This window comes from Rhea pennata, unplaced genomic scaffold (assembly GCF_028389875.1).
Source record: "Rhea pennata isolate bPtePen1 unplaced genomic scaffold, bPtePen1.pri scaffold_51, whole genome shotgun sequence".
In the NCBI taxonomy this organism is placed as follows: Eukaryota; Metazoa; Chordata; class Aves; order Rheiformes; family Rheidae; genus Rhea; species Rhea pennata.
Window position 1 is genome coordinate 951,671 of NW_026907687.1, and position 22,955 is coordinate 974,625.

A 22,955-nucleotide genomic window follows, 5' to 3' on the forward strand; every position below is an offset into this window, starting at 1 on the left:
TGTTTCTTTCTCTCATTCCCTTCCACCATCTTTCTGAGCCTGCTAGAAATGGGGAAGTTTGTCCCAGGGCAAGGGTTGGTCTTATCTATACTGGCTTATGGTACTATCCCATGCAGAGGACATTTTCTTTGGTCCATGAACCTAAAGGGCAGACAGCAAAAGTTTTGTCCAAGTACTATTAGTGGAGATGAATCCCACTCCTCCAGTCTCTTCTAGTTCACTATTTTAACTGAATGTTGATGCATTTTAAGTGAGTCCTTTACAGCTCCTTAATAATTGAAGAGGAGGCGTACACAACAGCTGATGCTATCCTGGCTCTGGTGTAACACAAAAGAGTATTAAGGAATCAATTTGCCTCTTGGCAAATGTCCCTTCCTGGCCCATTTTGCAGTTGGCCACTGGACTATAGACATGTCTAGTCATGGCATGCTTTGAGAGTCACAGGCATATTAGGAACTGGGAAAAAATGCAAGGGAAAGGTGCCTGATCAGCTGGGAAAATCAAGAACAAGAATGAATTTATTGCTATTGGTTCTAATCATCACAAGTCATAAGGAAGGTGCCTAAGGCAGGAGAAAGTAGAGACAGACCCCTTCTTTCCTCTGGGTTTAGTGACGGATGAGATGGGTTGTGGTTAATGAGGCAAAGACAATGCCCCAAAATGATCCAGAGCATATGAGGAGGAAAATATCACTAAAAATGTGAAAACCACATCTACAGCAACCCTGATATTGTATCTGAGCAAAGTGCCTACCGAACCAATGTGACTGCCAAAGCCAAAACAATACGAACATGCCTCTGGAAAGGAGGAAGGAAGGAGAGAAGGCAAGACATTGCCTCAGTCTGCCACACGCCTCTGAATATGTGCAGTATCCAGGGTGTAATTTCCCCCTGTCTCCAGCTGTGGCTGGCGACATATGTTTAATCATGCAGCATTTCCTCTCTCTGCCCCTCGTGACCACCTAACTCAAGTCAGATGGATGGAGAGGGAAGGACAGAGTGACCAAATAGTAAGTTACTTGCCTGGATAGTCCAGTATAGAGCTATGACCACCTGCTGGGCCATGGTGGCATGTTAATCTTCCCCTTCGTGATGTTCCGCAGTGAGTACTGGTCTCCTCGCCTTGCACTGTTTCTTCTTCTTCTTCTTTTGTGTATCTTTCTCCTATTTTTTCTTCTCTCTTCCCTTCCCTTCTCTTCTCAGTTCTTTCCTTTTTCTTTGTCTCTATCCCTTCTCCTTCTGCCTTCTGCATTATGTTCCTCTCTTCATCTTTCTTGTTCTGCCCTCACCTCTTCTTTCTCTCTCTCTTCTGACTTCCAGTCCTGTCTTTCCTCCTCTCCTTCATCTTTCTCTCTATTTCTGTCTTCTTGTGTTCTCTGGTTCTTCCTCCTCCCTGCCCCACCATGCCCTCCCCTCTCCTGCTTTACCCTTACCTTTCCTTCCCTCCTTTCTCCTGTTATACCCTCTCTCCAAACAATCCCCCTTTTCCCTCTTCTCCACACTCATCTGTCTCCACACTGCTGCACTTAATTCTTCTCTCTCTTATTCTCCTCCAACCCCTAAGTAGCTCCTACTCCTCCAGCCACTAAGTAGCTCCTGCCCCACCAGATGGCCTATAAGGAAGGTAACACCTCTGGGGATCCTGGGGGTTGGGAGAGGGTGTCCTTACAGAGAGACTGAACTACCTGGGGCACACGACCTCAGGATCACTAGTCCAGATCCAGGGCTTTGGGACACATTGATGTGATCACCTGGGAAGTCCTCAGCCTCTCTCCCCTTCCCAGTACCCCAAAAAGAACCCACTAATGAAATTAATTGTTAGGGCTTTTGATTTATCTCACTTCAATGAAATCCCACCTGAATTAAACCCACTTCTGTGATGAGTGGTTCATACCCTCTCCCTCTGGAAACCCCTTGAGCATGAGAACATTCCTCGGTCCTTCCCTTCCTATATTGGATCCTCCCAGTTTGAGTGTAGGAAGATGATATTTTTGTGGGGTTAGAAGTGTGGGCATTGTGGTTTCTACATGACTACTGCAGATGGGTATGAGCCTTCACCCTTTGCTTTTTCACCACCCTCTCATTTTATATTTTCAGAAAGTTCTGATTCCTGTTAGAAAACCTCACTTGAAAAGACATTTCTGTTTGTCTGGAGTGGAGGAAGGTTTAATTGTTTCCTTTGCCCCATTGCGTCCCACTGTGGGACACTCCTAGTGCATCCAGGGGTCAGAGAAAGATGAAGACACTCTGTCTAGCATATTCACAGAGCTTTAAATTCAGGGTATGGCTGGACCTGGAGTGATGTGAGCTGCAAGTTTTGCTTAAAGGCCCCAGAATCTACACCTAGTTGAAGAATCAATAGTAATAAGTGAAATCCTTGGAGGGGATGATTTTGGCAGTCTTCTCTGTCCTTCCTTCTTGCCTCCGTATCACTACAGGACCTGAAAAGGGCCATTAACACCCCTGAGAAATGCATAGGAAGAGCCAGACAACCACTTGCCCCTTGTTTGCCCTCAGCTTCTTTTCCTACACTGCCAGATAACAGTCCAAGGTAGTGGCTGACCAGCTGTTGCTGACTCACATAGAGACAAAATGAGTCACAGGCTAGAGAAACTTCCATTTAATTAAATTCTATTTATGATTTTGATATCTTATTCCTTGAAACAAAAGCTAATTTCCATCTCTCCTGTGGAGTTACTTCTCGCTTCTTCAGCCCATTTCACCTCATCTTTGTCCCTTCATTGAAGCCCTACCTGTCTTCTTCTCTATCCACTAGTGAACCCAGTTGTAGCCCCTGCTCTCTCTCTCTTGATTCTTCAGGCAAAGGAGTATTTCCTTGGAGACACTGTTATGCTGGTGCGCACCAGTTGTACCAACTTTTTGGTGAGGCCAACTGGGCATTGTCAGAGTTTAGCTGGAGGAACAGCTACACCCACAAGTTCACCCTCTCTCAGATGTGGCATAGAGAGCAACATTTCTGCAGCTATACCCTTTAGAAAGCCCAGAGGTCTTTCAGGTCTCACCCAGTGGAAAACTGATGATCAATATTGAGGATGAGCAATAGGATTTTCTTTCTCTATCTCTCTCTGCTTTTTCCCTCCTGAAAAGTCATATGCCATAATGGATACCAGATATACTCACCCAGTATGACTACTCAGTTGCCACTGATGTGAGCAGTATACGAGTGGCAGGCCCCAGAGATAAGTCCAATCCATACAGTTGCCCTATAGCCTATAGGATATCTGGTGGAGTAGCTATCTGACTGGGATGAGCATGAAGTTGGAGGGGGTTGCCATCTAGTCAAGCTGGCTGGAACCACTTTTTCTATCATGGTAGGAAGGTTACAATCTGAAGGTTTCACAGAATCACAGAATGGTTGAGTTTGGAAGGGAGCTCTGGAGATCATCTAGTCCAACCCCATCCTGCTCAAGCAGGGTCACCTAGAGCATGTTAGACAGGGTCGCATCCAGCCAGGTTTGGAATACCTCCAGAGAAGGAGAATCCGCAACCTCTCTGGGCAATATGTTCCAGTGCTCTGTCACCCTCACAAGAAAGAAGCACTTCCTTATATTCAGGCGGAACATCCTATATTTCAGTTTGTACCTGCTGCCTCTTGTCCTGTCTCATAACACCACTGAAAGGAGTTTGGTCCCATTCCCTTGACACCCTCCCTTCAGGTATTTGCAGACATCAATAAGATCCCCTCTCAATCTTCTCTTCTCCAGGCTAAACAGGCCCAGCTCTTGCAGTTTCTCCTCATAAAAGGTTACTGCACACAGTGGAAAAGTAAACACTTGGAGATCCATTTTTGTTCTCCTTATTCCTACATCCCCATTCTTTATTTTCCTTCCTTGTTCACATCCTCTTCCCCAACCATTGCTGATCGTGGATTCTCCCCTTGGAAAGATGATGAAGGGAGATCTCCTAAGGATCATCTGCATGACCCCTGAAAATTCCATCAAGCAGAGGTTTCACTTCTACAGGGATGGGGGGAGAATTTCTCCCAGGAAGGTGAGCTCTGAGAACAACAAATCTGAGAGAGAGGACATTTTGAAGAATGCCATGGTCCTCCACCTTCTGCATGCTGGTTTCCAACACAGAGGAAACTTTATCTGCAAGTATGAATAAAAGATACATGGAAGGTGAATCCCCTCCCTCACAAGCCAAGCCAGGAAGGTCAATATTAATAGCAACAAGAGAGCTGGCCACCCATTCATCCACTGACCCATCTATCCATTTGCACATCTATCCATCCATCCACTAAGTAGTCCATTTCATTATCCCCTCTCTGTGTCCCTCCATTTATCCTAAAACTAGCCCATTCCATCACATGAACTAGCCCAACTGGTCTTCCACCCACCCATTCCTCTCTCCTTCAATTCCTCCATCATCCCAGCTATCTTTCCAGCCACCAACTAATCCAACCATGCCTCTCTCCATTCTTCCAGCTCCATGTCTCATCATCCTGTCTTTAACTTTCTAAGTCATCTCTCTAAAAACAGTCAATGCCTTCTGCATACAGGAACAAGTTGGAAGAATCCTTGGGTGTTCTGCCCTCAGGAACTAAAAAGGATGAATGAAGAAGGGATAGAGAAATGGAAAGAGAGATGAGGACAGAAAGAGAAAGAAAGAGGTTACATCCTTCCCACCATAAGCATGTATTAAAACTATCCACACTTTCATCCAGCCCATCCTTTCCCCTTGCAGGAAACAATTGCTTCCTTCTTTTATGTTTCTTGATTGTGGGTGGCTGCTTCTTCACCATCAATGGCCTCATCCTCCTCTTCTTCCAGATGTTGGTGAAGGGGGAAACAGCCTACATTATTCCTTCCTGGAACACACCTCTCTTTCTGTCTCTCCTTCCCACAGATTCCCCATTCCCTAATCTGGAAGCAGATTCACTAGAACTTCCCAAACAGCTTGTAGATCCCTGTCCACTCTGCAACCTTAGCTAAGCACTCAGCATCATAAGTACGAGCAGGATGAGTGAAAGAAGACATGTTGGGCACTTCCAATCCCTCAGGACCACTCTCCACGTAGACCACATCCAGAAAGGCTGATATGCAGTTGTATCAGACTCAGGCTGTCGGATAAATCAAAAACTGTTTCCTGGGAGAAGGGAAGTGGGAGAGAGCATAGAAAAGGGTTATTATTTTACATGGGAAAGAAGTGGGAATAAGGAGACAATGGTGGTAAAAAGTGTGAGAGAGAAAGAGGACATCAGCAAAAGAAAGAGAAGAGGAGAGAATGAGAAATGAAAAAAAAATATAGAAAAAGTGAGAATGAATGAAAGAAAAGGAGGAAAACAAGGATATGAATGAAAAATCAAAGGATGAAGAATGACAGTGAATGAACGAATGAAAGAGTGATGAGGAAGGAATAGTATGCTTGGATCAAAAGAAGGACACAAGGATGGGAAGAAAGGAATAGCAAGTTAGAAAGGCAATGGAGGAGTGTGGGGGAAGAGAGAAAGGAAAAGAAGAAAGAAGGTAGAAGGAGAATCATCAGTCAAAACCAAGTCTTTTTGTGTACCATTAAACTAATGTCACTATGTTTCCTTCCTGCTTGGGATTGCCCCTGCCTTTGGTGTTGGGGCAGTGCTACCTAGGAGGTACAGCAAGTTTCTGGAGAGCCATGGCAGATGGAGTAAGGGATTGTTGGGGAGAGTGCTGATGCATGGATTCTCTGAGATAGCAGTGAAGATGCTAGAGATGGGAAAGACTAGGGGAAAATGGATGATAGCGGGGACATAGAGGGCAATTCAGAAGTATGTGGAACAGTGCAGGTATAAGGAGGACTGTGGGAAGAGTATATGGGACACTATGGGGACATGGGGTTCTATGAGGCTGGCACTGTGTGCTTATAGAATATGTGCAGATGGGATATGGCATTTTGGAGGGCTATATGTATGAGATCTGGGGAGCTGTGTGGATGGAATATGGAGGCTGTGGAAACATGGGGGTTGGAGTATTGGATTTGTGACAAGGTATCAACTCAGTAGAAGTATATTGGGCACTTTGGGAGTATAGTGTCTGTGGCATGAGATATGGATGGACTTCAGGGTTATGGGAAGCTGTAGTAATGTGATATAGGGACTGTGGATGGTATATAGGGTTTGTGGTGATATAGGGGCCTGTGGAAAAGAATACTACAAGGTGGGCTTAGGTGATGAGATACAGGGGATATGGTGATATGGGAATCTGTGGGAATAAGATAGGGGATGGTGCTATATGGGGGTAGTGGGAAGAAGATACAGGACATAGTGGAGAAATGTGGGGCTGGGGGCATATGGAAATACAGAGATGACATCTGAGTCACTAGGAATGGAATATGTGGAACTATGAGGATAATGGCAGGATTATGAGGAGTGAATGTGGGGCACTGTGGGTGCGGGGAAGGCTGTGCAAACACTACATGCCGTAGGGTTGGCTGTGGGAAAGAATATAGGAGGGAGCTGTGGGATAAACATGGGGGCTGTAGTGACGGGATACTGGCAGGGTATGGAAGTGTATGGAGCTGGAGGATATGGGAGTAGGTTCAAGATACAGGTGGTAGCAAGGATATGGGGGCCTTTAAGGGTATGACAGGCTACAGAGATGGGATATGGGGGTGCGGGGATTAAGTAGGGGGAGACACTGAGAGTATCTGGTGTTGCAGGATATGGGAATGAGATAAATGGTTCCATCCCAAGAACTGTCCCTTCAACCTTCTTCCACTTTATCACTACCTTGCAGTTGTCCTTCCTTCCCCTCCACTCTCTTCCGCTTGGGCCCTCATCCCTATGGGAGCCGGGGACAGAGGAAGAAAGAAAAAGCATTGATGAAGGGGGAGGAAATATGTGTCCCTCCTAATCCAATGTGTTTGCCCCAACCTTATTACTCAGCTCTTGGGATTTTTGTCCCCCATCTTTGGAAGACACAAAGGAAAGAGAGTAAAGAAAGAGGACACAGTCTGATCTGAGGTGATGGAGTACAGGGCAGACATGGGGGCTATGAGGTGAGTATGGAGCTGGTAGTGGAACTGGGGTTATGTGGTAGGAGTGGGACTATGCAGTGTATGTTGTTCTATGGGGTTGTCCTTGGCCTACGGGATGGGAAAAAGGCAATAGGCCAGATGTTATACTACAAGGTAGGAGTGGGCTATGGGATGGTAGTAGGGATATGGGGTGGCTGTTAGGCTATAGTGTTGGTTTGGGGAGGGGGGCAAGTGATAGGTTATGGAATAAGAATGAAGTAATGTGGGTTTTCTTTGGGCTATGAGGTAAGAATGGGACTTGGGGGTAGGTGTTAGAAGGGGTATTGGGTGAATTCAATTGGGTGAATTGGTGTAGAATTTGGCTATATGTGGTGTGAGTGAGTCTATGGGAAGAGACTGTGATTATCAGGTAGGCATTGTGCTCCAAGGTGGAAGTGAGGTTATGGGTTGGAGTGGGGATATAGTTTAGGCTTTGTGTCATGAGAAGTGGGCTATGACATGGGAAGGGGTTATGGTTTGGAAGTGGCACTATAGAGTGTATGTTTGGCTATGATGACAGAGGAGGGACATGGGACTAGAGAAGGCTATTGAGTGGGACTTCATTGTGGTTTGAGTGACTTGTTTGGTGGTACTGTGGCAGCTGGGTGGTAATAGGTCCATGTTATAGGTGTGGGAATTTGAAGTGGGCTTCGGACTATAGGGTGGGAGTGGTACTGTGGATGGGTATTTGACTATGATGCATGAGTGGAACTATGAGACCGAAGTGAAACAATGTGTTCAGCATTGGGATACGGACTTTTAGTAGGCTATGGGGTTCGACTGAGGCTATGGGGTATGCACTGGGCTCTAAGGTACATACTGTGCTATGCAGGGCCCAATCTTAACCCTAAGCATGAGAGTGGAGTATGGGGTTAGGCATTGGTCATCCTTTGTGATTGGTCTATGGGATGAGAGTGAGGTTATGGAATAGGTGTTGGACTACCAAACACAAATGAACAATGGAGTGACAGTGAGGCTATATGGAAGGCATCAGGCTGTAGGATGAGTTGTATACTACTGAGTTGCAATGCAGTTACAGAATAGGACAGATGCTATGGGACAGTCTTTAAGTGCTGGGATGTGAGTAAGGCTATGGGATGGAAATGAGTTTTGGGGCATCTCTGAGGCTGAAAAGGGGAGTATGTTATGATTTGGGACTGGGTGTATAGATTGGGAGTGAGATTGCCAGTGAGACTAAGATTCAGATCTTGTGTTATGGAATGGGATTCAAACTACGGGGTGCATTTTGGCTTATGTATTTTGAGTGGAGCTATGAAGTGGCAGCAACGTATGTTATGGGAGTAAGGCTATGAGGTGGGAATGCAGTACAGAGCAGGAATGGGTGTATGGCTAAGCACTGGGCTATAGGGTCGCATTGTGATTATGAGATAAGAGTGGAGCTATGGGGTGAGCAAGAGGGACTGAGGCTTTGCATATAATGTTGAGAGTAGGGTGAAAGGTCAAAGCTTTAACCATATGTTAACAGTGGGCTTTGGGCTGTGGAATGACATTGGTGATACAGTGTAGAAATGTGTCTATGGGTGTGCTACTGGGTGAATATGAGATTATGGAGTGGATATAAGGTTATAGGTCTGGGGCTAGGCTACAGAGTGGTTGCTGGGATTTGTGGCAGAAGCGAGACTATAGTATGGAACTGGGTTATGGTAAAAGTGTTTGATTGTAGCGTGTCATTGAGACTATAAAGTGGAGATGGGGCTATGGGTTAGGTGTTGGGTAGTGGGATGGGAGTGGTATTACCAGATAGATATATCAGGACTATAAATTACCTTTAGAAACATGGAGCAGGTTGAACTAAGGAATAGTTTTTCAGATAAGAAGCAGGGATGAATTATAGAGGTTATAGAGGAATGGGAGAGAGGCTATTGTGTAGAAGTGGATCTAGAAAGTATTCATTGGGCAATGAGTTGGGTGGGACTGTGGAGTGAGGTTGGGCTGTGGGTTTGAAGCAGGGCTATAGAGTAATTGTTGGACTACAAGGTGGAAGTGAGTTACAGCTTGGGAACAGGACTGTGAGGTAGGAGTGCAGTTATGGAAAGGACATTGGGCAATGATGGGGTTCTTAACAATGGGTTAGGAGTAGGGTAAGGTGGTCACTAGACTATGAGCTTAGAGTCAGCTTTGGGGTGAGTAATGGGCTGTGGGAGTTGAATGTCTATGGAACTGAATTAGAACCATGGATCAGGTGTTTGACTATGACGTGTAAGTGGTATATGGAGTAGATAGTGGTCTATGGCGTGAAGAAAGGAGCTGTGGGTTAGGCGTCAGTCTATGAAGCGGTTGACTCGGGGTGGGAATGGATGTATACCAGTGTGGGCTATGGGGTAGGCATTAGGTGATGTGGTAGCAGGGGATCTATGGTATGGGAGCCAGGTACAGACTGGCAGTGGACCTATGGCCTAGGATTTTTTTTTTTTTTTATGAGGTGAGAGTAGGGCTGTGCAGTTGAAGTGGGCCATGAATTGAGAATTTTGCTATAGGGTAGAAGTTAGGCTGTGGATTTGGCATTTTGTTATATGGCTGAATTGGAGTTATGGGGTGGAAGTGGTGCTTTAGGGTACAAACGGGGCTATGGACTGAGAGTGAGGTTATGTAATATGACTGAGACTATAGGGTATGCTTGCGGTATAAGGGGGATTGAGGATATAGGATGGGACTGTAACTATGGAGTTTGGAGTGGGGCTCTAGGAATAAAGTGAACCTATGATGTGGGAGTGAGTGCGTGGAGTGACATTAGACTTTGTAATAGGTTTGGGCTGCAAGGTTGGAGTGGGGTTATAGGGTGGGAGTGGACCTCTAGAGCAGAGTGGGTTTGCAATATAGGAGTAGGGCTCTGTGATGGAAGCAGGGATATGAAGTGTGAAATCACTCTCAGGTAGGAGATATGTTATGGGGAGGAAGTGAAGCTTGGCAGTGGTAGGTTATGGAGTGGGAGAAGAGTTACAGAGGGAGAGCGTTTTGGAGAGAGATTGGATTATATAGCAGGATTGAAACTATCTGAAACTATCAGATGGAGTAAGACTACAGGACTGGACTGGGCCTCTATTGTGAGGCTTTGGGTTATACAGTGGGAGGGGGATATAGGGTGGGACTGAGAGTATGGAGTGCAGTTAGACTATATGGTGGCACTGGGCTATGGAATGGGAGCCTGGGATCTAAGGCAGAAGTGGGGCTCCAGATTGGGACTGTGCTGTGAGGTGGGAGTGGGGCTATAGCTGATAGTGGTGCTATGGGGTGATAGTGGACTATGGGATTAGAACAGACTATGGCAGGGGACTTGCCTATGGGGTAGGAGTGAGCTTTGTGACTGGAGTATCCTTGGAGATGGGAGTAAGGCTTTGAGATAGGAGTGTGCCAAGGGGTGGGGCAACAAGGCTGGAGCAGGACTAGAGAGTGAGGGACTTTGAGGTAGAAATGGGGCTATATGAGGTGGAAATTTGGCATTGAGTGAGACTGTGCATAGGAGGTGTGATTAGTCTATGATGTGGGAGGAGTGTACGAGGCAGGAATGGGGCTGTAGGGTGGGAGTGAGACTATGGGTGGGGACTGGGCCTGGGCTATAATGAGAGACTGGGCTATAAAGTGGAAATGGGGCTCTAGGATGGCTATGGATGGAGTAGGGTGTTCTTTGGGTGTTGACATTGGTTGGTGTGGTTATTCATTAGCCTTGTTGGTTTGCTTTGATGTTGGAGTGAGATATCTGCGTGGGAGTGAGGCCAAGCAGTGAGAGTGAGGCTGTGGTCAGGGATTGGTCTAGAAGGTATGAGTGGGGCTATGTAGTGTGAGTGGGGCTGTGGGGTGGAAATGAGGTAAGGGTTGTAAGCACAGTGATAGGGTTGGAGTGAGGCTACTGGGATAGAGCAGTGCTATGAAGTGGGAGTGAGGCTATGTGGTAGCCCTCCTCACCCATTGCTTCCCCCCCACAGTGCCTCCCAGTTGCCTCCCTCAACTGCCCAGTGCCTCTTCATCTCCGGTAACAGCACACTGCTATCCTTACCAGCTTCCCGTGTGGCAGGTGCCATCCTCCTTGGGGCTGCCACCCTCCTGGGGCTACCAGGAAATCTCTTTGTGGCCTGGAGCCTGCTGCGGTGGACACAGCCTGGGTGCCGCTCTGTCACCGCTGTGCTAGTGCTCAACCTGGCCCTGGCCGATGGCACTGTTCTCCTCCTCGCACCCTTCTTTGTGCTCTTCCTTGCTGCTCGGTCTTGGCTCCTTGGTGAGGTGGCCTGCAAGACTCTCTACTACATCTGTGGCCTCTCCATGTATGCCAGTGTTTTCATCATCACCCTTCTCAGCCTTGACCGCTGCTTGGCTGTCTACCAGCCATTCCTCTCCCTCACTCTACGGAGGAAGGCTGTGGCCACCAAGGCCTTGGTGGCCACGTGGCTGGGGGCTGCCATCTTGGCCTTGCCAGCACTAGTCTACCGCCATGTGGTACCAGATCCAGCTGCACCAGGCCAGCTCTGTGAGCCATGTCATGGCCATCCTGCTGCAGCTGTCTTCCACCTTGTCTTGGAGACATCTGTGGCCTTTGTGCTGCCCTTCATCATTATTGCTGGCAGCTATGCTGCCATCCTGGTGAGGCTGCGAGGTCGGCCGTGGCGCCGCGGCAGTCACACAGGGAGGGTGGTTGCTGCTGTGGTGCTCTGTTTTGCTGCTCTGTGGTTGCCCTACCATGTGGTCAATGTCCTGCAGGTCAGCTCCAGTGTGGCCACAGGCCAGGCAGCTGAGAGCCTGGGCCAGGCCTGGAAGGGTGCCCGGGCTGGGGCCACTGCCTTGGCCTTCCTCAGCAGCAGCCTCAACCCCATTCTCTATGCCTTTGCTGCAGGACACCTTATTCAGTCCTCTGGGGCCAACTTCCTTGCCCGCTTCTTTGAAGGCACCTCTGGGGACCTCAATAGGAATCAACCAGCCCAGGGACACCCAGCAATGCACATGATGGGAACTCCTATGTAGTAACTTTAATTACACTAATCAGGCTGACTGGAGTATGCAGTGATCAGGCACAACTAATTCACGTGCTAATTGTCTTTTAAGCTTTGTGCATGTATATTTTAGGGTAATTTTAATGGATCTTTAAATGTGGTGTTATCTGCTAATGTTATCTATGAAGCACTCATTCTTTTTTCCTTGAATAAAGTAAAAGCTGCAAAGAGAGGATTGACATATCTGAATGCAATTGTCCCTGGGGTCTTAGGGGTTGCCAAGTGGTTAGGATTAGCCTGTAGGTGCTAGGAGTGACCTAGGGTGATTAGAGGCAGCCCAAGGGAGTTAGAGACTGTCCAAAGGTTTTGGAGGTTGTCAAGGGGTTAGAGTGAGGCTAGGGGCATTGAGGGACTCAGGGGGTTTGGTCACCTTCATTGACAAGCACAATTAGATCAAGGGTGGCCCACAGGGTTAAGTTAGCACAGGGGTGTGTGTGGCAGCCCCAGGAGGTAAGAAGCACCCTCGAGAGTAAGGGACATTCAGAGGGATCAGGCCTTCCCTATCCATGCCTTGCTAGAAGGTGCGATGCAGATGCACAGGGCGCCCATTCTGACAGGCCACCTGGACCTGATGGTTGAGCTGACTGATACGGTAGGTGCAGGGTGGGCGTACGTTCCCCCCAGTCAAGCGGCAGGCTGTGACTGGCAGGGTCCCCGCGGTGACATGGAGCCCATCAGGCTGGTGGGCACATACTGCTAACAGCTGTTGAGCTGGAGCATGCACAAAAGTGTTGACAGGCTTGCAGGGTCTCCCAGGGCCATTAATCGCGCGTCGCATCAGCAGGGTATTGCAATAACGGGCCCCAGCAAGCCCTGATGTCATGGGGTAGTCCACATGCTGCCGCAAGAACTTCTGGTAGCGGGTCTCCTGAGCACCCACAGACATCAGCAGGGACAGGGCTAGAGCCAGCATCAACCACAGAGATCTCATGACCAAGGCAACCTGAGAACAGAGTTTTAAGGGGCTTCCAGATTCCTGGGGCTTCTGGGAACACCCCACTGCTTCCCAGAGGACCCAGGTATCCCTTCTGCACCACACACTTGACCACTTCCCAGGGGACCATACACACAAGCTCCCTTTGCTATACCACATACATTCCATTGGCCCTTGGTGACCCAGACATGCAGGATTCCTCTGCTCTACCTCACAAACACACACACCCTCCAGGGAGCCAAGGCAGCCAGGTACCATAATCCACCCCACACCACTGCCCCCACTCTATTACCCCCTATCTTCAAGGGAACTAGCTTTCAGGACACCCTGATCCACTCCACACAACCAAGTAAACCTAGATCATATCTGAACCTTAGCTGTGGGCTCTCCCTTAATTGCCCAGAGCTAATTGCAAATATTTAGGAAGGAGGAGGTAGGAGCTCCCCTTGGGATTTCCTTAAACCTCATAAGTTGTTAGGGCACTGCTGGGCAAGCTAACAGAATATGGGGTTAGGACAGCCTTGGGAGAAGCTCAGATCATACAGCCCCTTCTCATACTCCCTACTTTTTTCAGTCATTTCTCCAACCTTATGCAGTGTTCTCAGCCCTTAGTTCCCCCTGCATATATTTCCATCAAGCCCCAGTTCTCCCCCTTCCACAAGTACCCTTCCTCCCCCCCGGCCTCAGGTCCATTGTCCCTCACACACCTAGGACTCACGTCTTCTCTCCTGGGATCTTTGCAAGGACCAGGTCCCCTCTCCTCTCCAGGGTGTTTCTCTGCCCCAATCCCTCTGGCAATAGTTCTAACCACTGGGTGTGACTTCCCCTCTAAACAACTGAACAGGAAACACTTATGTAAGAGTCAGCAAAACCACAATGGGAAGAGGAACTGGGTGAGAGGCACCATCTGGGGGCTTAAGGAAGGGGCAACTCAATTAAGCTCAATCACTCTAAACATTAGAGGACATTGCCCTGGTGAATGTCACCATACCTCGTGAATAATTCCTAGGGGAAACAGGCATTTCCATGTATTACAGAATCACAGAATGGTTGAGTCTGGAAGGGACCTCTGGAGATCACCCAGTCCAACCCTCTTGCTCAAGCACAGTCACCTAGAGCATGTTAGACAGGATTGTGCCCAGGCAAGTTTTGAATATTTCCAGATAAGGAGACTCAACAACCTCTCTGGGCAACCTGTTCCAGTGCTTGATAGCTTGGGGTCTAGTGGGGAGGATAAGGGTAACAGCAAACATTCCCTCCACTTTCCAACCATTGTAGAGCTCCTTGCACTCTCTGTCCATTCCTTTGATTGACCACTGCTCTATTGAGAGAATCCAATAACCTTCTATGTGTGTGGGGGGGGAGATGGTTTATCTATTAACCTATATGGATATATGAAATCTATTCATGTATCCATCCACTGACTCATCCATCCACCAGCTCATCCATATTATCAACCATTCAACCACCCACGCACCCATCTGCCAGTCAGTCCATCCATCAGCACATCCATCCATTCATTTACAAATCTATCCATGCATTCACTAATCCATCAGACAGCTATTCTATCCAGCAATCTGTTCATACATCAACCCATTCATCTACCTACCAACACATCTATCAACCAACCAACCCATTCATTTATCTATCCATCCATCAACTAATGCATGCATCCATCAATCAATACATGTAACAATATGTCCAACCACTCATCCATCCATTCATCCACAAACCCATCCATCTACGTATTTACCAGTCTATCCAATAATGCAATTAATTGCATTCTGCCTGGTATTTTCACCATCTGAAATGGTGTCCCTGATCTCCCAGAAAACCCAGATATCAGAATCACCTTCCACTTCCCTGATCTCAAGCTCAGATGTCTGGGTTCTTTCATATAGGTGAAATACTGTTGGATAAGGACCAAATCCTTAAGCTGGAATCAACTGAAGCATTTCCACTCAGCTACAGTCAGTCTTACAGTCTTTAGGATCAGATGATATAAAATACTTTGTGGAGGAAGTACAGTGTGATGGAGGAGATATTAACATTAGATTGTTTTTCCCCTTAAAATGATCAAACCCAAATATTGAATAGAATTAATGAAACAGTGAAACAGAATTAGTGAAATAGAAATAGTGAAAATATAATTTATATCTCTGGCCCCCTATGTAGCTATATCAGGAGTCCTTTTGCATTTCATTGCTGCATAGCACTACATTTCTTCCACCACAAACAACCCAGCTGTTCTGGGATTAATGCAGTTTCCTCCTATGAAGCATTGTCATAATGTCTCCATGACTTTAATTACTCATCATGAAAGGAATTAAGAAGTGTGAGCATGTGCCTGTAACTCTGCACAGGGACAATGAGAACTTTCAGAGATTAAATATAGACGGTTAGTCTAGAATTTTTTAGGTGTATATTGACATCCTGTAAGTGTCTAGCACTGTGGTTTATTTGGTTTATTGCTGATATTAATCCTGAATTTGCTGATTGACCATTATTCACATATCACTTATAAATCAATATATCACTGTGTTCTTGATTTAGCTTGAACTATGTGAACTGAGTTGTGTTTCCCTCCAACAGTGAGTTGGGAGACACTTTTGCATGCTTTCTCTGTCGACAGAGAGGAAGAACATGTTGCCAAGGCTTGTGAGCTCAATGTGACTTGGCAGAAGTCCCTTCCTTTCTCCTAAGACACCATTACAGAAGCCATTGATAACCTACACTTGACTGTTGGAGAGCCAAGAAGATCAATCAGGATGAATAGTGAAGCACAGAGTGCAAAAGGTACCCTTAGGAAGAAGGAAATGAATCTGTTTGCAGAGACAGTAGTGGAGGAGGACCCAGCAAGGGCCAGTGGCTAACAGAAGGAAGTCTCAAGAGATTGCAGCAAAACTCAGATGCTTGACTAACAATCTGTAATAACCCCATTGCTGAATTCCCCCCCTACTTATGTAGGGGGAAGCACCCTGCTATCACAACCTCTGTCTCAGTCAAGTAAAGATTGACAAATCCTTCCACTTCAATTTCCCCTTTTCTCAGTGAACACACCCAGATAGATGAGAGGGTTCATGTGGGAGGAGGGCCTGCCAAACCATATTGCCTATAGTGAGGTTCTGGCATGAATATTTGAGATGCAAACATCATCAATCTGGTGCTCTCGCAGTTGGGGAGATCCTCTGCAGATGGCCACAGGGCAGGAATGGGGTATGAGTTAAATGTACATGCTCAGCTCATGGCAGTGTTAGTGGAACCGGACAGATGAGAAAGCTGCTCATGCACAGGGAATGTACCAATATCTGTCACGAGCTGGCAGCCCCCTGCAGTGTACAGAGGGTCATGGGTAGAGCCTTTGCATGAGACTTCTCATGGTTCTTTATCACAATTTAGCTGTTTATTCAGCAGTCTGACCCAAGGCTACATGGTTGTGCCATATTGGAGAGGACTTGAATGCTAAAATTCTGGGAGTGGACAATGAAGAGGAGGCTGAAGAGCCTGTTGATTTCAGTCAGATAGCCAAAGAGTGTGAAGTGGAGCCAGGGTTAATCCCATAGTGTGGCTCCTCTCACCTAATTAAGGATGGCTTTATGAAGCAAAATAACCTTTGAATCAAATTTTCCATTTCAGCTAACAAAACCAGATTTGTCTTCAATCTTTTTTTTTTCTTTCCTACTAGCTTAAGATCAGTGAAAGGACTATTCAATATCACAGAGTCTGTAGAACTTCCCATCCGCTGGTGGGAAGGATGAAAAAAAGGAGAGGAGTAAATCCAACTCCTGTTTTTATTTTGTGTGGAGGATTATGTTGTTGGTGTTACCACTCCAAATGGGAGTGGTAAAGGGAAAAGAAGTGGCAGTCAATTTGCTATTTTCAATTTTACTATACTTTCATCATTTTAAAATTTTAAAATTAGTAAATGCAAGATATGCTTGGGATATAAAAATCCCCTTAACTCAGCTGGCTACTAAAATCTCCACCAATAGAATGCTGAATCTTTGAAGTGCAAGCTAAAGCTGATGCAGATGAGATGGACTGCTCTCAAGAAGGAAGTACAGAAGAAGAAGGAAGTGCTAAAAGAGTAACAAAAAGAGAGGGAGAAACTGAATATTAAAGTGGAAGAATTCCAAGCTGTATATAAATGCAGATTGTCCTGCTGATAAAGCTAATCCAAAAACACTTGAGAAGCAGATAGTAGTCCTAGCTACTAGCTACTAGCAGCCCTAGCTGTATCCCTAGCCCTAGCATAGTTATGAAGTAGAAAAGAAAAAAAAAGAAAAAATATAGAGATGAAGTGCCTTAAAGTTCTTAAATTTTACAAAAGCAGAAAGGGCTTGAAATGCTCTGAAAGGCAGTCAAAATCTCAGATGATGAAGAAAAAAATCAAAATAAAATAAACTGCTTAAGCTTAAGTAACACATGAATGTAACTTTAAATGTTCTTAAGGGAAGTCATTCCATCCATCCAAGATGAGTATTGAAAAAGTACTGAAAAAATATAATAACTTAATGGGATTAGCAAATCTTTTCTTAATTTTTTTTTTTTTTTTGAGGGGGGGTTATGTTTTGTTTTGTTTTCATTGTAATTCTCTGCCGTGTGGCAGTTTTCAGAGAGATAGATAGACTAAGCAAGGGAATTTTTCTTTCTAATAATGTTCTTTCTAGTGAGTGGGTAAGTATATGGTACATGGCCAATCTTTAATTATCTTCCTCCTTGGATGCATTGAAAATTGCTTGAGTGCCTTGATTCCTTGATTCCTTGCATAAGAAGGACCCTGAAAGCATGAGACTTCTAAATAAATAGTTAGTTTTCAGTCTTGTTAAAATGTCCTGTGGAATCTTCAAGGTCCTTGGACTCTTTTGCAGATGGAAGTATATTCTATTTCCAAATGGAGTTCAGCCATGTAAAGTAAATAATACAGATATAAGGTGATCTTACAGTGTCTCCTTGCACTAATATCTTGGGGTGCATTAGAAAGAGTGTTAACTGCAGGTCAAGGGAGGTGATCCTGCCCCTCTCCTCAGCCCTGGAGAGGCCACATCTCGGGTACTGTGTCCAGTTCTGGGCTCCCTGGGACAGGAGAGACATGGAGCTACTGGAGAGAGTCGAGTATAGGGCTACAAAGTTGATCAGAGAACTGGAGCATCTGCCCTATGAGGGAAGGCTGCGAGAGCTGGGCCTGTTTAGCCTGGAGAAGAGAAGGCTGGGAGGGGATCTTATCAATGTCTACACATGCCTTAAGGGAGGGTGTCAAGAGGATGGGGCAGGACTCTTCAAGAGTACCATGTGACAAGACAGGAAGCAACAGCCATAAACTGGAAGCTCCACCTGAATATGAGGAAAAACTTCTTTACTGTGAGGGTAACAGAACACCAGAATAGGTTGTCCAGAGAGGCTGTGGAGTCTCTTTGTCTGGAGATATTCCAAACTTGCCTGGAAGCAATCTTGTGCAATTGTGCTCTAGGTGACTGTGCTTGAGCAGTGAGTTTTGACTAGATTATCAGGGGCAATTCAAAAAATATCCTCAGTTCTGGGCAGATGCAAGGCCTCTTCCACTTACTCCTCACACCTTGGAGTGATGACTCTCCTCTACAGCTCAGGCACAGTTGTATACTTAAAACACCCATCAATGGATTGTGCAGTCACTGAGGACAGCCTTACTCTGTTTTACATGATTGTGACACCCCCCACCTCCATATTTAGGCCTATCACCTGTAGCATGAGAAATAATTAAGTGTGAAGAGGAGGAGGAGGAGGAGAACTCCTGCCTAGTTTTGATCTTCTGCAAGAGATCTCCTGAGACGTTCCTATCATCTGTGAGACCCCTACCTAAATGTAGTCATGACACAACATGCTAGAGCATTTTCAGTGCCAAAAGATACTTCTAAGCAGATGGTTAGTTCAAATCTCTTTTTACAAAAGTGCCAGCGCCATTAAATGAAAATAATTAAAAGTCAATGGGGTCTAGAGAGTGGTACATCTGACAAGAGGAAGGTGACTACATTAAGGTTGTAGAAATTACTTACTAGACTCCCTTGACTATCCAGAGTGTACTTGGGAGAAATCAACTTAAAGAAGTTAGAAGACATGAGTGTTGCCTTCTCATGACATAAGCTCTTGTGCTGAGTTGTGTTCTGCCAAGGCCCAGCCCTCCAGCAGGCTTTAAGGTTCCCTCCTAGATACCTGAGTCCTCTAAAGGCCCCAAATGGTCTTTAAAACCTATTGTGGGATGACTGAGTCAACTAAATCATGAAAATCTCTTTCCACTGCCAAAGATCTTATATGGAGCCATGCAAAACTCAATCAGCTTGAAATAGAAAGGAAAAAGTAACCACTGGGACACTCAGGAAGCTTTTTCAAAGGACAGGAGCTTCTTGTCCTATGAAGTTTCAGAATGGTTTTCCCTGCACTGGCACAAGTAGGAGCAGCCACAGCGAGAGTGTATTTTGAGGATATATTTTTTGTGTACACATTCATCTATCCATCCATCCATCTAGCCATCCACCAGTTCATCCCACTCCATAAACTTTCACCTCCTTATCTATCATACACCCCTCCACCTATATAACAGTTCATGCAACCACCCATCAGTCCATCCATCCCTGTACATTTCCATCTGTTCACCCATGCTTGAGCCCATCCATTGATCTGCCCCCAAGTCAACAACTCATCAATCTATCCATTCATCCATATACAAATCCATACACCCATCCATCTACCCACCCTTTCATCTATTGAAACACCCATCCAGCCACCCATCCAGCCACATATACCCAAACATCCACCCACTGACCAACATTCATCAAGGCCCTCATCCATCCCCTTCTATTCTCCCAACCCACACATTCACTAAACCACACATCCAATCAGCCACCCATTCATCCACCCACCCACCCACGATATATCCACCTATCCATCCATCCATCTATTCATTTACACAACAATCCACCCACCCATCCATTGACTGCCTATCCATTCATCCACACATTGACCCCACTCATCCACTGACTCATTAATTCACCCATTCATTCACTCAAACATCCATTTACACATTCACTCAAAGCTCCATCCATCTCCCATCCATACCCACCAATCCTTCCAACCATCCTCCCAGCAATCCACCCCTCCAACAATCCAACCACCTACCAATCCATCTACCTACCCACTTGTCTATTTACTCACCTATCTATCCACCCATCCACCCTTCCACCCACACACCCATGCACCCACCTATCATCCACCCACCCACTCACAAATCCATTCAACCATCCATCCACTCAGGCATGCATAAATCCATCTACCCACTCTCTCATGCATCAGCCCAGCCAGCCAGCCAGCCAACCACCATCAATACATCCGCTTGTCCATTCATGCATCATCCATCTATCCATCTGACCATTTTAACCATCCATCTACCATCTGCCCATTCATCCAACTAATCATCCATCTTCCATCCATCAGCTCATTCCTCTACCCACCCATTCATGTACCCAAACATCCCTCTATCAACTCACCCATATATCAGTCCAGCAGTCCCATCGTCCACACATGCATTTACCCATTCAACCAGCCACTCACACACCCACCCATCCATTCACTCATCCATTTATGCACCTATCCATCCTGCCCGTCACTCACCTGTCCACATACCCACCCACTCATCCATCCACCAACCAGCCACCCACACAAAAAATCCATCCACACATCCACCCAAGCATCTATGCACCACTGACACAGACATTTAGCCACTTATCCCCTCCACCTGTCCACACAAACATCCATTCATCCACCCTTCCGTCCATCTGCATCCCTTCTTCCAGTCCCCATGCAATCCATCTATCAATCCATTCAACAACCCACCCATCCTTCTATCCATCCACCCACCCATCCATCCCCCCATCCAACCATTCACCCACTCATCCATTGACCCATCCATCCATCAGATAATGCATGCATGCATTTCTCCATCTCACCGAATGCACTCATCCCCACTTACATACTTCTATTCATGCATGTATCCAGCCAGTCAGCCACCTACTCATCTATACAGCTATCCATCCATCTAACCATCCAACCATTCATCCGTCCACCCACCCATACAAACATTCCTTCCTCTCCTCCAGCATTTGCTCCAAAACCTTCTTGTAAGCGTAAGGTGCAGACAATGCCTGGGCTCCTGGCAGGGAAAGATATACAAACACAAGGCACACTGTGGCCAATATTGAGCATTTATTACCTCTGCATCTGAATGGGGGTTCCCCAGTGATTTCCCAATCAAGACAAAAATGGCGTGGGAGAGTCCTTGGCATCGCTGAGTGTCAGTCAATGGTGAGGAATGTTGGGGAGTGCACTACATGAGGGTTTTATGTACTATACATAGGCGCAGTAAGCATATTGAGGTCATCACTATTCTTGATTTAAAGCCCAGGTGTAGCGCCACATGGGCACATGTGACTATGGGTCAACATGCCTTGTTGATGCTCTTTTTTCCCACTGAATAGTCTGGCTAGCTTCCATCGCCTGTCTCTTTGATATTCTTCCACATTTTCCCATACACTTCTCCCCATAGCCTCCTTCCCTCATCCACCTCATTCTCACCCATTCTCTGGCTCACCGCCTCTTTCGCGTCTCTTCACCCTTGAGAACCACCTCTTCTCCCTCCTTTGTCTCTCTCTCTCTCTCTCTCCTTCCCTCCACCTCTTTTCTCAGCCTGTTGCCTCCCAGTGACCTAGGATCCTCCAGTCTCTCCATCTGATCCCAGTGCCCCTCAGATGTCCCAGCTGCCCACCTACATCCTCTCACTGCCCTCTGTCCTTTCTCAGTGCCTCTTCCATCCCTTCCAGTTCCCCCTCCAGATTCTCTCAGTTACCCCCCATCCCAGTGTACCCATTCCCTCCCAGTTCCCCCAACACCTTCTCAGGATTTGCAGCCTCTTCCAGGCACCTCCAACTTAACCCATAGTCCCTCACCCTAGCACGTGGGGGACTCATGTCTCCCTTTTGGTGCTCCCTTCCTCTCTACAGCTGCAGCTGTAACCACTTGATGTCACATCCCTCTCCTTGCCCCACCCTCACATGGCCTCAGCAGGAAACAAGGGGAAAGAGGTGGAAAATTTCAGCAGAAAGAGGACTCAGAGCTGGAGAGAGTGCTGAGTGCAGGCAGGGATGAAGAACCCTGATGTCCTAAGACACAGTGGCCATGAAGGAAATCCTTTGGCATCTAAACATGCCATGCTGCCCTGGCCCAACATGATGACGGCTTACATCTCTGCTGATTGTATTTTCCCCAGAAAAACTGGCTCTACCAGGTACCTAAATGATGCACATGCACATGGCTTTGTATCATGGCCATGCTCAGGTTCCTGAAAACTTAGGTGTGCAGCTTCAAACAACAGTTTGTCTGCCTGCTGCCTCAGCTATTGGACTTTCAGCAAACCACTTCACTAGGTATGGCAAGAGATAGATTTTCTCCTGCACACCCCTCCATCCATTCATCCACCCACCCATTACACCCATCCCACAGACAGCAGCAACACCTTGGCATCCCAGGGTGGCCTTTAATGGAGCAGAGTCCTCATACCTTCTGCCTCTCCTACCATGCCTCAGGTGGCTCTGTTTGTGTAGCACTAGGTGCTATTGGCACAACTGAGTCCCTGCAGAGCAATGAGAAGCTGGTGTGCACCCCTTCCTCCCAATGTCACCAGGTATGTGACAAAGGGGTAAGGAGGGACAAGACTGGATGGGTGTGTGGATGGGTGGATAGGCAACTGGATGTATGGATGGACAGATAGAAGGGTTGATGGATGGATAGGTAGACGTGTGGATGGATGGATAAATAGCTGGATGGGTAGATGGGTGAGTGGATGGGTGGATGGATGGATTGGTAGATGGAAGTGTGTGTGGATGTTTGAGTTGGTGGGTGGCAGCCATGTTCACATTAATCTATTTCAAGTCATTCCACTCTGCATGTCCATCTGCACATGCCCCATGCCTTCCCCAG

At 46.6% G+C, this 22,955-nt stretch overlaps 1 protein-coding gene across 1 annotated transcript; it reads left to right on the top strand.

Moving 5' to 3' along the window:
• Nucleotides 1-9,207: 9,207 nt before the first annotated feature.
• LTB4R2 (leukotriene B4 receptor 2) lies at nucleotides 9,208-12,004 on the top strand. Its single transcript, XM_062601533.1, has 2 exons — nucleotides 9,208-9,233; nucleotides 10,958-12,004. Exons 1-2 carry the CDS (start codon nucleotides 9,208-9,210, stop codon nucleotides 11,985-11,987), a joined length of 1,056 nt encoding a protein of 351 aa, XP_062457517.1. The 3' UTR covers nucleotides 11,988-12,004.
• The last annotated feature ends 10,951 nt before the right edge of the window (nucleotides 12,005-22,955 follow it).